Consider the following 13,710-nt stretch of genomic DNA (forward strand, 5'->3'; position numbering starts at 1 on the left):
TGTGTCTTTTGCATTATCTTGCATTTGCTGCTTGACTATTTCTTTGAAAGCAATTTCTTTATTTTCAATATTTTCTTTCCACTTCTTAATTTCCTGGATACTGTCCCCACCTAAGTTTTCTTCGATCTTTTGTGTCAATTCTTGGAATTTGTTGTTCACTTCCTGCTTTAGATTTTCGCTATTATTATCATTAGTTTTCTTCTTTTCATTATCATTCTTCAGTTCATTTATGTCTCTTTTCATTTCTTTAATTTCGTTTGTAAGATCCAAGTTAGCTTTTTTCAGGTCAGAAATTTCATGGTTAGTCTTAGATAAACAATCAATTAAACCAATGACCTCTTTTCTTAAGTCCATGATTTCATTTTCCCACCGAGTCCTATTTTTGCTCATCTCTCTCTCTATCTCTAATAATCTACTTAAGTTCTTTCTTTCGTACTTACCAAACCCTAAGAAATCATTGTCGTAACACGTGGTGCTTTGTTTATTGTTTACATCGCGGTTCAGTGGATTGCCTCCAGATGGCTCTGATTCGCAACTGGCTTTCGAGTCGTTTTCATTCATTTTTGCTAATTTCGAGTTAACACAATTAACTAGCACTGCATAGATACCATTTCGGGCACTCACGTTCACTCCCCACCCCTACAGTACAAACCAGGTTTTCCTTTTTCGTCGTAAATCCTCTTCTTCTTGGTCGCGCGACGACGAGCGGTGTGATTGTGCCAACAGCACTATATGGGGCAGAAACATGAAACATAAGAGAGGAAGAGAGAAGGAGTTTGAATGTGTTTGAGATGAGGTGTTTGAGAAGTATGATGGGGGTTACTAGGCTAGATAGAGTGAGAAATGAGGAGGTGAGGAGGAGAACAGGGGTGGAAAGGGAGTTGGGAGATAGGGTTGATGAAAGAGTATTAGGATGGTTTGGACACATGGAAAGAATGAGTGAAGAAAGACTAGTAAAAGAGGTATGGAAGGCTGATGTGGAGGGAGTGAACATGAGGGGACGTCCTAGGATGAGGTGGATGGATGGGGTGAAGGGGGCTTTGGTGAAGAGGGGAATGTCTGTTGAGGAAGGACAGGAGAGGACAGTAGACAGGGGTGAATGGAGAATGGTTGTATATGGATGATGATGTGATGCATGAGGTGGAATGGGGGGTGAGGTAGTATGTGTGAGCAAAATTTGACACAGCCCGAAGGGATTTCTCCTCGCCTTCTCCTTTATGCATGGGGGGACGGAGAGGGGGGGTCACCGATTTAATAAAGCAGCCTTGCTCTGGATGTGCTGTGTCTTGCGACACTGCTTCTGACCCAGGGCAGTGGACAAGGTGCAGGGATGACCCGTCATCCAGAAGGTGCTAAGATAAGAGGGAGGGTGGAGGGGTGTGGAGTGTTTTCAGGGATGGAATGGGTGGAAATGATTTTATGCCTTTTCCTTTTTGTCTACCTCCCTTGTAAGGGGGAAAAAGCCTTGGTATATGTATGTATTTTGCCTCACTGCACTTTTTATTATACCAGGATTTTATATATATACCCTTTCCTGTTTTTGTCTAGGTACATACTTATCCACTCCTTCATTATAGATTTCCTTCCAAATTGTCCATTTTTCTTCCACTTTTGTTTCTTCATTATCAATTTTTTTTCCAATTTGCTTCTCAAAAGTATTTTCTAAGTTTTTCAAACTATGTTTTGTTGTACATTAGTGTCTTCCTTTTCTGTGTTTTTCATTAAATTCTATATTTGTTTCTTTATTTAATTCTAGTTCTATTAGTATGTGATCAGTTTTTCCAATTGGTGTCTTGTATTCGATTTTATCCACAATTTCGGGTTCTGATGTGAATATGAAATCCAATCTTGAGGGTTCATTGTTATTTCTATAACTGGTGTTTTCCATGACCCATTGCGTCAATGTGTAATCCATGGTCATTTCCAGTACTATGTTTCCTCAGTTATCTTCTCCACCTTTCACAGTCATTTCTTCCCAACATATTTCTTTTGAGTTAGAATCACCCATAATTACCAGATTTCCTTCTTTCTTTAGTATTCCATTTAGTGTTTTTCTTGTGTCTTCCAGCATTTTGCAGTGTTCACTTACATTCCATGTGTGATTTTTAGATGGGACATAAATCACTGCATACTTTCTATTTTTCATATCTCTATCCTCAACTCTTATCATAATCAGTTCCATATTGTTCTCTCCTTCTGTGATTTTTGTCACAGTTAGGCCTTTCTTGGTTAGCAACATCACTCCTCCACCCTGCTTTGTTTCTTTATTTCTGGCCTATACTATTTGCTGGTAATGATCCTTTTAATTTTGTCTCCACAATCCCCATTATATTTGGTTTTTCTTGTACTAGATAGTCATTCAATTCATCCATTCCTGATATCAATCCTTCTATGTTGGTATATGTTATCTTTAATTTTTTTCCTTTTCTTCTTTCTCCTGCATTTCCTTTTCCCTTATATAACATTTCCTCAGTCCCAAGTCCATCACTCTCCAAAAAACTCCCTCCTTTCTTTTTCTGTTCTTTTCTTGTTCTTTTCCTTAGCTTCCTCTTTAAGTGTTTTTTCCTTTTCTTTTTCCTCATCACTCGGTTCCTTTTTTATCCCTAGATTTTTGTAGTTTTTACTTTTTGCTAGTTTTCCTATTTTTGTTAATATTTCTTATATTCTCTGTGAATTAAGTTTTACTTTGAGAGGTCTATTCTTCTCTTCAGAATATTTGCTCACTCTATAGAACTCTTCTATTGCCTTTTCGAGTCCTTGGCCCTCCTGTATTTCTTTTAGTATTTCTGTCACTATATTCTTCTCCTCTTTTTCCATTTGGAACCTTAATAAATCATGTTTTTCTTTGATACCATAGATTACAATACATTTTTTTTTTTCTTTTGGTCTAATGTGTCTCTTACCCAATCTCTTTTTTCTTTTATTACTTCTATTACTGTGTCCTTTGTACTTTCATTCATTTGCTCTTTGACTATTTCTTTAGTATTTTTTGGTTTTCTTTGTCTTTCATTTGGTTTTTTATTTCCATCATGTTTGATTTTTTTATATATTCACCAGCTTTGCCTGCCACTATTGATATTTTTTCATTAACTTCTCTCAACAAAGTTTAATTTTTATTTGTCTTCATTTTTCATCTTTTCATTATCATTTTTTACTTTAGCCAGTTCCTTTTGCATTTCTTCCAATTCCCTAACTAATAGTGCATTTTTCTTCCTCAATTCACTCACTTCTTTGTATAATTGGTTATGTTCCTTTTTCCATTCAACAATATCCCTTTTCATTTCAAATATTTCTTGGCTTATTAGTATGTTTTTAAGGTCAATACCTCTTTCTGTTCTGAATCCATGAAATGATTCGTCTTCATATCTGGGACTTTCCATGTTACATATTTTCTTTCTAACCATTCCCAAAGGCATTTCATACTTACTCATGTCCAGTCTTCTTTTGGTTGTCTCTGCATATGTTGGTTTATCACCCATTTCCCTTCTTTTTTCTATTCTTGTTAAACTTAAATAACTTTACTACATCACGGTACCACTCGTCATACCCCCCTTCTGATCTGTTTACAACTAGGTAAATTGCCAATTTTCGGTCAAAGAATAGCTAGATTTAGTGCTAGCTCATGGAGCGTTCTCAGGCACATCCAATTTGTTCGACTGTTACTGTGTTCACTATTTGCTAGTGTTGTTGTTCTAGATAGTACTTCCTCTGCTATCATTTGAGACTTAAGTTTTACTTTTAGTGGCCTATATTGTTTTTCTTTTGAGTATTTTCATATTCTATGCGTTTCCTCAATTTCTTTACCTATATCTTGTCCCTTCTCTTGAATCTCTTTCAGAATTTCTTTAGTGATCTCTTTCTCCTCTTCTCTCTGATATCTAGGTACATCATGTTTCTCTTTAATACTGTGGATTACAATGCACTTTTTTTTTATCCACCATGTCCTTGAGCAAATTTACTTTTTCCTTAATTACTTTAATTACCATTTCCTTACCATTTTTCTTGACTTGTTGCTCTATTATTTCTTTAAAAGATAATTTTTGATTTTCCAGTTCTTTCCACTGTTTCTTTATTTCTTGGAAATCATTTTCTTTTATCTATTCCACTTTCTCGGTCACTGTCTGTATTTGGTCCTTCATTTCTATTTTTAATGCCTCATTATTATGTATATTTTCATTTTTGAATCTTTCATTTTCTCCCTTGATCATATTTAGTTCCTTTTTCAGATCATCTACCACCCTCTTAGTCTCTTCATTTGCCTTTTTTAGTAGGGCTATCTCTATACATCCCCCTATGCTCACTTTTTAGTTCAACTATTTCATCTAGTAAACTGTTGATCTCTCAATTTCTCACTATATTTTTATATCTGGGCTCTCTATTTCTATCCCTCTATTCATAATTCCACCTTCTCTATCAAAACCCAAAAATTTATTTTTTTCAAACCTTTGGTATGTCTTTGGGCTGTAGATTTGGTTGGAGCTTTTTTGAGTCTATTTGTAGTGAACCAGGTGTTGAGTGTATCAAGGGATGGTTGTAGTATTTCTGCAGTGATGTAAGGAGAGCTGACAGTGCAGTGTTTATAGCTGTAGTAAGGTACATTTGGTTTGTGTGTGTGATGCATGAAAGGGAGTGGGTGGGGGATGGGGGGGTGAGGGAGTATGTGTGAAAAATAAATTGGTGCAGCCCGAAAGGATTTCTCCTTGTCTTCTCCATTTCTGCATGATGGGATGGAGAGTAGAGATTGCTGATTTAATGAAGCAGCCTTGCTGTGGATGTGCTGTCTCACAACACTGCTTCTGACCCAGGGCAGTGGGTGAGATGCAGGAGGAGCCAAGATAAAAGGGAGTGGGGTGAATGGGAGTGGAGTATGTGGGATGGAATGGCTGGGAGTGGATTTTATGCCTTTGTTTTTTGGCTACCTCCCTTGTAAGGGGGAAGAAGCCTTTGGTATATGTATATATGTAAAATACATTAGCAGTGAAACGCTGTGTCTATTTTTCAGATTTAACAATTTCTGAATCTTATTGTTGGTGGCAAGGCTGGAGAGTATTTTAGACTTTTGTAGTTTACTATTTAGATATGTAAAGGGCTTGATGGGGGATATGTGTGTGATGATGGTCAATGAGTCAAATTGTGCCTTCAGATCAAACCCTGTCCATGTTGGTGTTGTTGGCATACCAAATGACTTGGCATTGAAATCACCACCCAGGATAATGTTGGGGGTGGTGGCAAGTTGGTGAGACCTAAAGTTATTTGGAACTGTGGAGGATGATTAAGAGGAGATGTACATGTTAATTGTTGTGAACATAGATTTGTTACCTGTTCAGATTTGGATTGATTAGTTTTCAGTGGTGCTGTCTGTGGTTTTTTTAGCTCTAGGGTTTATCATTAGATATGATATAGCAGAATCTCAATATTGACCCCTTGAAAATCATTACATACTTAATAAATATTGGTCAGGCTATGCCAGATGATCCTTTACCAGGAGTTAATCAAGACCAAAGGGCTACTGTGGAGTTAATATATTGGCCTATTACATGCATACATATACCAGTGGGGTTTTTTCCCCTTACAAGGAAGGTAGCCAAAAAATAAAGGCATAAAATCCACTCCCACCCATTCCACCCCCACACACTCCACTCCCATTCACCCCCCTTCCTCCCTCTTATCTCTGGGTCAGAAGCAGTGTAGCAAGACAGAGCACATACATAGCAAGGCTGCTTCATTTAATCGGTGACCCTCCCTATCTGTCCCCTCATGAAAGGGGGGGGGGGATCCCTTCGGGCTGCATTAAAATATAATTCACACTTACTCCCTCACCTCCAAATCCCTGCCCATTCCTTTCCATGCATCACAACATCATCCATGCACAACCATTCTCCACTCACCCCTATCTTCTGTCTTCTCCCTTTCTTCCTCCACAGACATTCCCTTCTTTCCCGGTGCCCCTTTTACTCCATCTCATTCTTGGTTGCCCCCTCATGTTCACTCCTTCCACCTCTGCCTTCCACACTTCTTTTACTAATCTTTCTTCACTCATTCTTTCCTTTTGTCCAAACCATCCCAATACTCTTTCATCAACCCTATCTCCCAACTCCCTCTCCACCCCCGCTCTTCTCCTCACCTCCTCATTCCTCACTCTATCCAACCTATTAACCCATACCATACTTCTCAGTGTGTAAAGTGTAAGGCCTAATACCATCCAGAATAAAAGAACAATTGACACTCAGGTTTCAAGGGCCTATGAAGTGGCCCTCATTCTTAAATGGGTCTTATAAATTTAGGAACCCTTTTCATCTACGGTAAACCTAGTATTGAATAAAATCATCAGATATTTACTAAAACAATATCTGTATAATATATTAGAATGTTGAAGGGATAAAACTCTTAGAGTACTATTTGCTTTGTGTTTTTCATGTTTTAAAAGGCCATTAACCACTTTGTTATCAAAGGAGTATCACATGGCTGAATTAAATTGTCTTTAACTACAATAAAGCATATATCTCCTGATGCATATCTTTAACTTGTTCACCTTGGAGGAGATACCATGTGCCCAAAGAGAATCATCTAGCTTTCTTCAGGACAAAAACAAGAGTACTCTTTGGTATGGAAGGGGTTTATGTATTAACATTAATTTTTACTAGAGTTTTGAATTCCTCTCTTTACAGGCTTTGATCCATTGTGCATTTTTGTGGGAAGTAGGTCAAGAAATAGAGTATTTCAGTTGTCTCCTGCGAAGAATGATGTTCGCTACCACATCATTGTATCTGTGGAGTTAACTTACCAAGCAATTAATATTTATGTCAGGAGCCCATTGCAGGTATGTCTTTGTGAAATCCTCAGAGGTATGTATTTGCATTTTATTGCTGATACTTTCTATCTGTGGGGGCAGTATGTCAAAAAGGTAGAGTCAGAGGTGGTAAAGAAGGTAAAGGAAGGAGGGATAGTAGTTGAAAGTGACTAGCATTCTTCTTTAAATAAAGATTAGTCTCCATTCATGAAAGAATGCCTTTTGAATCTGGTCCACAGATATATACATATGTACATACTATATATCAAAGGGTCTTTTTCCCCTTTATAAGTGGATGGCAAAGTCAGAACATACACCTGCCCTACACCTATTTTATACTCATCCAAATTTCACTCATTGTTCTTCCTATTTCATCTCCTCATGGATGAAGAATCATCCCTGTCCTGTGCCATGTTGCTCAGATCAAAGGCAGTACAGCAAGACACAATGCTTCCACAGCTGGGACTGCTCTCTTCTTTGCCTTCTTTACCTTACATTTTGCTTCTCATATCTTTATCTTGTACCTCTCATATCCATCCAGAGTCCTACTTTGCAGCTAATCTATATATGCTTGTTTCTTTTCTCCTACTACTATCTTAACCACAGTATCCCTTCACTCACTACCCTTCCATCTGTTTCCTCCCATCCTTTTTGCCCCACATATCTTCTTTGCACACCTTGTCACATCCTGCTTGAAACAAAACCTTATTCTTCTGCTCCCCCCTGTATTCTATCCTTCACCACCTCCCACAGTTCTCTCAGCTTCTCCTGGTATTCCTCCTCCTTTTCCTTCCCATTCAAGCTGTTTATACCAAGCACCTCTACCTTCTCCCTTTTTCCTCTTTCTCCACCAATCCTCCACTTTCAACTTTCATTCTACCAAAAAATTATGTGACACTCTCCCATTCTCTCCCCAAAGAACATGGACATCCAGAACCCTCCCTATCCTTCCTTTGGATACCACTACATAGTCCATTAATGCTTTATCAACCACCTCTCCATTCACCTCCCTTTCTCATGTATATTTAAGCTTGAATTTCTTCTTAAACACCATGTTTACTATCATCAGTTCTCAAAACACATCTACAGCATCAACTCTACACTATAATTTTATCTGGCATTCCAAACTTCCCTACAACTCCGTCAGTTGATTCATCCCCTAAGCATTGTGATCCCCCAGCTCTATTACATTTATATTCCTCCTAAAACTCCCTAAGTACTCATTTAAATCTATCCAAAAAGCCACCCTTTCCTTTTCACTCCTCTCACTATCTGGTCTATATGCGCCTACAAAAACCCACATCTCCCATCCCAGTTTCACGTTCGCCCATATTAACCTTGAAGATACTTCCCTCCACTCCACCATGCATTTTTCTGTCTCATCATTTACCAGCAGAGCTAATCCTTCCCTCTCTCACCCTCTCCTCACTCCCTACACACTCACCTCCACATTCCAAAACTCAAAATCACCCCTCACTTTCAATTTTGCTTCACTTTACGCTAATACATCCATCTTCCTTCTGACGAACATACTGCATATCTCTTCCCTCTTACTCTCATGTTCACCACAACCATGCACATTTAATAACTGAGATCTTAGGTTTCTGGTAGGAAAACTCCTCCCAGACCCTCCTATGCTTTTAGTTCTCCTAGAATAAATATACAAAGAACAGGATACCTAGTCCCATCACATCATCCCACTTTGTCACCTTTATGACTAGCATGGGAATCACCGGATAAACATATAAACAATGAAAATAGCATTTGACTACTTGGATGAAGAAATTATTAAAAAAAATATTAGTTACATTGATTAGACCAAAACTGGAATACGCAGCAACACTATGGACACCCAGTACTAAAAAAAATACAAGGAGATTAGAAAGAATACAGAGAGCAACGACAAAGTTAGCACCAGCTCTTTCCAAATTAACATACAAACAAAGATTATCGAAATTGGAACTACCAACACTGGAGCAGAGAAGAAAAAGAGGTGATCTACTGACTATATTCAGAATCATGAAAGGTATGGAAATCCTTGATAGGAATGATTTACTAAAAAATGACAATGGAAAAACAAGAGGTCATGAAAAGAAACTCAAAAAGGATAACTATAGAAGAGATCTGAAAAAAAAATAGCTTCCCACATAGAGTACTGGATATCTAGAATAACTTAGATAAAGAAACATTGTGTGCAAATACTATTCAAGATTTTAAGAAAAAACTTGATGCTGAAAGATACAAAGATGGGTCACCAGAAGCATAGCTCCCTTCCTTTATAATACAACTAGGTAAATACAACTAGGTACAGGAGACACAGAGGAAAAGAAAAAGTATATCCAAAAAAGTGGTAAAGGACAGTTTCAGTGGAACAGTAAAAAGGAGGAATAGTCATAGTACAAAAGTAGTATAATTCGTATAGAAAAGAGATTTTACTTTAACAGATACATGATGTGTGGCTCTAGTTCATAAGGGTGCCCCAAAACAATCTCTAAAATATTTGCTACATACTACTAATACATACATATACCTCTCCTTACAAGAGAAGTAGCAAAAAAACAAAGGTATAATATTCACTCCCTCCAATTCTTTCCCCATATACTCCACTCCCATCCATCCCCCTCCCTCCCTCTTATCTTGGTTCCTCCTGGATGATGGATCACAAGTGCATCTTGCCCATTGTCCTGGGTCAGAAGCAGTGTCACAAGGCACAACAAATCCACAGCAAGGCCACTTCATTAAATTGGTGACCCCCCTATCCATCCCCTCATGCAGAAATGGAGAAAATAGGCTGTGTCAATTTATTTTTCACCCATACTCCCTCACCCCCCATCCCCTACCCATTCCCCCACATGCATCACAGCATCATCCATACACAACCATTCTCCATTCACCCCTATCTTCTGTCCCTCCTCAACAGCCATTTTTCTCTTTCCCAATGCCCCTTTTATCCCATCTATCCATCTCATCCTTGGTCGCCCTCTCATGTTCACTCATTCTACCCCTGCCTTCCACACCTCTTTTACACTAATATTGCACAATAACATGCAGTTAATATCCTAGTATTGGTACTTGTATATATATTTGTATTGTTATTACTTTTATTTCATATAAATATTTCCTTTTCTCTTTTTTTTTTCTCAAGATTATGAATGATCTACCTCTTCCTGTGAATGTATGCTACAAGAAATCTGTGATGGAGGGTCTGGAGCAAGTCCCTACCCTTGCTATTTCCCCGGTCAATCCATTTGAGGCTCATGTTCCCATCATCACACTCCAGCCAGATGAAACATATACTGTTCCACTGACAGTTGCTTATAATTCCTCTCTACACTTCCAGCCTGCTGCAGCAGAGTAAGTTATGTAGTTACTTTAGATTGGTATTGATAATTTGTAGTATACAGTCAACTGCTGAAATCCAGTAGCACTTCTTACATCAATACATTGGGTGAAAAATTTGGCCTACTGAATCCAATGCAGTGTTTATAGTTGTTGTAAGATACATTAGCAGTATGCCATACTTTAGCAGTGATACACTGTGTCCACTGTTTCAGATTTAACAATCTGTGAATATTAGTGTTGGTGGCAGGGCAGGGGAGCTGAATAGACTTTTGTAGTTCACTATTCAGATTATGATATTTAGATAAAAACTGCTATAGATTATTGATGATCTGTACATAAACATTTTATATTATGCATATAACTTTATTTTTGTGATACTGACACTTTTTTAGCTTGAATTATCTGTTGCCTAAAGGATTACTTTCATATGTGAACTATTAACAGATATAGTGTAAGTGAGAGAGGAGTGTGGTGGAAAGAGGCAGTCTCATCTTCTAGGCCACACATACTCATATGTAAACCAAAAGGGGATCAGGAAGAACTGCCTATTACTTCTGCTGTAAGTGTAAAATAATGTCTTTGAAATTTTAATTTTTACAACTTCTGTATGGGACAGTATAAGATGAGGTGCTCAGTGTCCTCTGTGTGAGTAGTTTGATTCTGTAGCCAGCCCTATTCTGTACCAGTCCTGTCTTAATGCTGGATAGTGCCCTGAAAATAAGCATGTTAATGTAATTCTTACTTCTCTTGAGAGGTATTTTTCTGTAGGGCTGATGTCAGAAGGGGGATTTGTTATGGTATTGAGTTTAACGATCTGTCTTGAAGAGCTTATTTTGTGATATGAGTGTAATTACCTAGTTGTATTATATGGGAAGGGAGCTGTGCTTGTGGTGACTCGTCTTTGTATCTTTTAGCATCAAGTTTTTTCTTAAAATCTTGTACAGTGAGACCTCTCATTAACGGATGTTAATTAGCTGTGTTTTCGTTGTTTTTGGTGCTGTTGTGTAGAGTGTGCAATCACTATGCCACCCAAAAATCACTCCAAAACACTGAAAACACAGCGAAAACTCCACAAACACAGCTAATTAACATCCGTTAATGAGAGGTCTCCCTGTATAGTATTTGCACACACTGTTGCCTCATCCACTTTATTCCAGATATCCACCACTCTGTGTGGGAAACTATTCTTTTTCAGATATCTTCTATAACTATCCTTTTTGAGTTTCTTTTCATGTCCTCTTGTTTTTCTCTTATCCCACTTTAATAAATCATCTCTATCTAGGACTTCCATCCCTTTCATAATTCTGTAAATAGTCAGTAGATCTCTTTCTCTTCTCTGTTCCAGGGTTGGTAGTTCCAGTTTGGATAATCTTTGTTTGTATGTCAATTTGGAAAGTGTTGGTGCCATCTTTGTCGTTGCTCTTTGTATTCTTTCTAATTTCTTTATATTCTTTTTAGTACTGGGTGTCCTTAGTGTTGCAGCATACTCCAATCTTGGTCTTATCAGTATAACTAATATTTTCTTTACCATTTCCTCATTCAAGTAATCAAAAGCCACTTTCATTGACCTTATTTAATTGAAGGATTCTCCAACTATTTTGTTGATATGCTTGTCTGGTGACATGTCTTTGCTGATAATTACTCCTTGGTCCCTTTCCAAGCTTACTTTTTTGGCTTCCTCTGTACCAGTTTTGTTTTGGCAAGATATTCAATTTTTACTTTTTCCAAACTCCATTATACTACATTTCTTGATGTTAAAGTTCACTTTCCACTTTTGACTCCATTCCCAGACTTTATCCAAGTCTTTCTGTAGTGATTCACAATCTTCCTCTGTACTTACTTTCTTTAATAGTTTTGCATCATCTGCAAAGAATTTCATATAACATTCCAAACCTTCATCCATGTGATTTATATATATGGCAAACATAATCAGAGCCAATACCAAACTTTGTGGAACTCCACTTACCATTACTTCCCAGGTCAAGTATTTGTCTCTAAGTACTACCCGGTCAAGAAATCTTCTATCCATTCCAATAATATTCCTTGAATACCACCTATTGATTAAATTTTTCTTAATAGATTTTTGTGTGGTACTTTATAAAATGGTTTTTGTACATACATGTACCAAAGGCTTTTTTCCCCCCATATAAGAGAGGTAGCCAAAAAACAAAGGCATAAAAACCACTCCCACCCATTCCATCCCTATCACACTCCACTCCCCTCCATCCCCTTCCCTCTCTTATCTTGGCACCTCCTGGATGACGGATCATCCATGCATTTTTCCATTACCCTGGGTCAGAAGCAGTGTCGCACATCCACAGCAAGGCCGCTTCATTAAATTGGCAACCCTCCCTCTCCGTCTCCTCACGCAGAAAAGACGGGGAGAAATCCCTTCAGGATGTGTCAAATTTTTCTCATACATACTCCCTCACCCCCCATCCCCCACCCATTCCACCTCATGGCTGACAACATCATCCATATACAACCATTCTCTATTCACCCCTGTCTTCTCTCCTCTCCTGTCCCTCCTCAACAGACATTCCCCTCTTCCTCGAAGCCCCTTTTACCCCATCCATCCATCTTATCCTAGGTCAGTCCCTCATGTTCGCTCCTTCCACATCTGCCTTCCACACCTCTTTTACTAGTCTTTCTTCACTCATTCTCTCCATGTGTCCATACCATCCCAATATTCTTTCATCAACCCTATCTTCCAACTCCCTTTCCACCCCTGTTCTCCTCCTCACTTCCTCATTTCTCACTCTATCCAGCCTAGTAACCCCTATCATACTTCTCAGACACCTCATCTCAAACACATTAAAACTCCTTCTCTCTTCCTCTCTTATGTTCCATGTTTCTGCCCCATACAGTGCTGTTGGCACAATCACTCCTTCATACAATCTCCTCTTTGTATCCATTCCCAAATGTCCATTTCTCATCACACTTTTTAATCCACCAAGGCATTTACTTGCTTCTTTCAGTCTACATTCTACCTCCACTCCTACCTAGTTGTATTATATGGGAAGGTAGCTATGCTCATGGTGACCTGTCTTTGTATCTTTCAGCATCAAGTTTTTTCTTAAAATCTTGAATAGTGTTAGCACACACTGTTTCCTTATCTAATTTATTCCAGGTATCCACCACTCTATGTGGGAAGATATCTTTTTTTTTTCAGAACTCTTCTATAGTTATCCTTTTTGAGTTTCTTTTCATATCCTCTTGTTTTTCCATTGTCCCATTTTAATAAATCATCTCTCTCTAAGATTTCCATTCCTTTCATGATTCTATAAATAGTCAGTAGATCTCCTCTGTCTCTTCTTTGTTCCAGAGTTGGTAGTTCCAATTTGGACAATATTTGTTTGTATGTTAATTTGGCAAGAGTTGGTGCCAACTTTGTCATTGCTCTTTATATTCTTTCAAATTTCTTTATATTTTTTTTAGTATTGGGTGTCCATAGTGTTGCTGCATACTCCAGTTTTGGTCTTATTAGTGTATCTAATATTTTTTTAATCATTTCCTCATCCAAATAGTCAAATGCCACTTTCATTGACCTTAATAGGTTGAATGTTTCTCTGACTATT

General features: G+C 38.0%; 1 protein-coding gene and 1 long non-coding RNA gene across 10 annotated transcripts in view; one reads left to right on the top strand and one right to left on the bottom strand.

Annotated features, from left to right (window-relative positions):
• The window catches only part of LOC143022392 (uncharacterized), a 237,202-nt gene extending 233,662 nt beyond the window's left edge, over window positions 1-3,540 (bottom strand). For both annotated transcript variants that reach the window (XR_012966044.1, XR_012966043.1), the window contains exon 1: window positions 3,428-3,540. This is a non-coding gene — a long non-coding RNA (uncharacterized LOC143022392). The remainder of the gene's footprint in view (window positions 1-3,427) is intronic.
• LOC143022390 (intermembrane lipid transfer protein VPS13A-like) overlaps window positions 1-13,710 on the top strand; it is a 617,111-nt gene that overhangs the window by 187,854 nt on the left and 415,547 nt on the right. For all 8 annotated transcript variants that reach the window (XR_012966042.1, XM_076180547.1, XM_076180549.1 and 5 more), the window contains 3 exons: window positions 6,669-6,820; window positions 9,936-10,144; window positions 10,577-10,691. Coding sequence is in view for 7 of the 8 variants with exons in the window: in XM_076180547.1 (XP_076036662.1) it covers window positions 6,669-6,820; window positions 9,936-10,144; window positions 10,577-10,691 (476 nt within the window). In the remaining variant the exon portion in view is untranslated. The remainder of the gene's footprint in view (window positions 1-6,668; window positions 6,821-9,935; window positions 10,145-10,576; window positions 10,692-13,710) is intronic.

The sequence above is a fragment of the Oratosquilla oratoria genome, chromosome 44 (genome assembly GCF_046742065.1).
Source record: "Oratosquilla oratoria isolate Oo_2021 chromosome 44, ASM4674206v1, whole genome shotgun sequence".
In the NCBI taxonomy this organism is placed as follows: Eukaryota; Metazoa; Arthropoda; class Malacostraca; order Stomatopoda; family Squillidae; genus Oratosquilla; species Oratosquilla oratoria.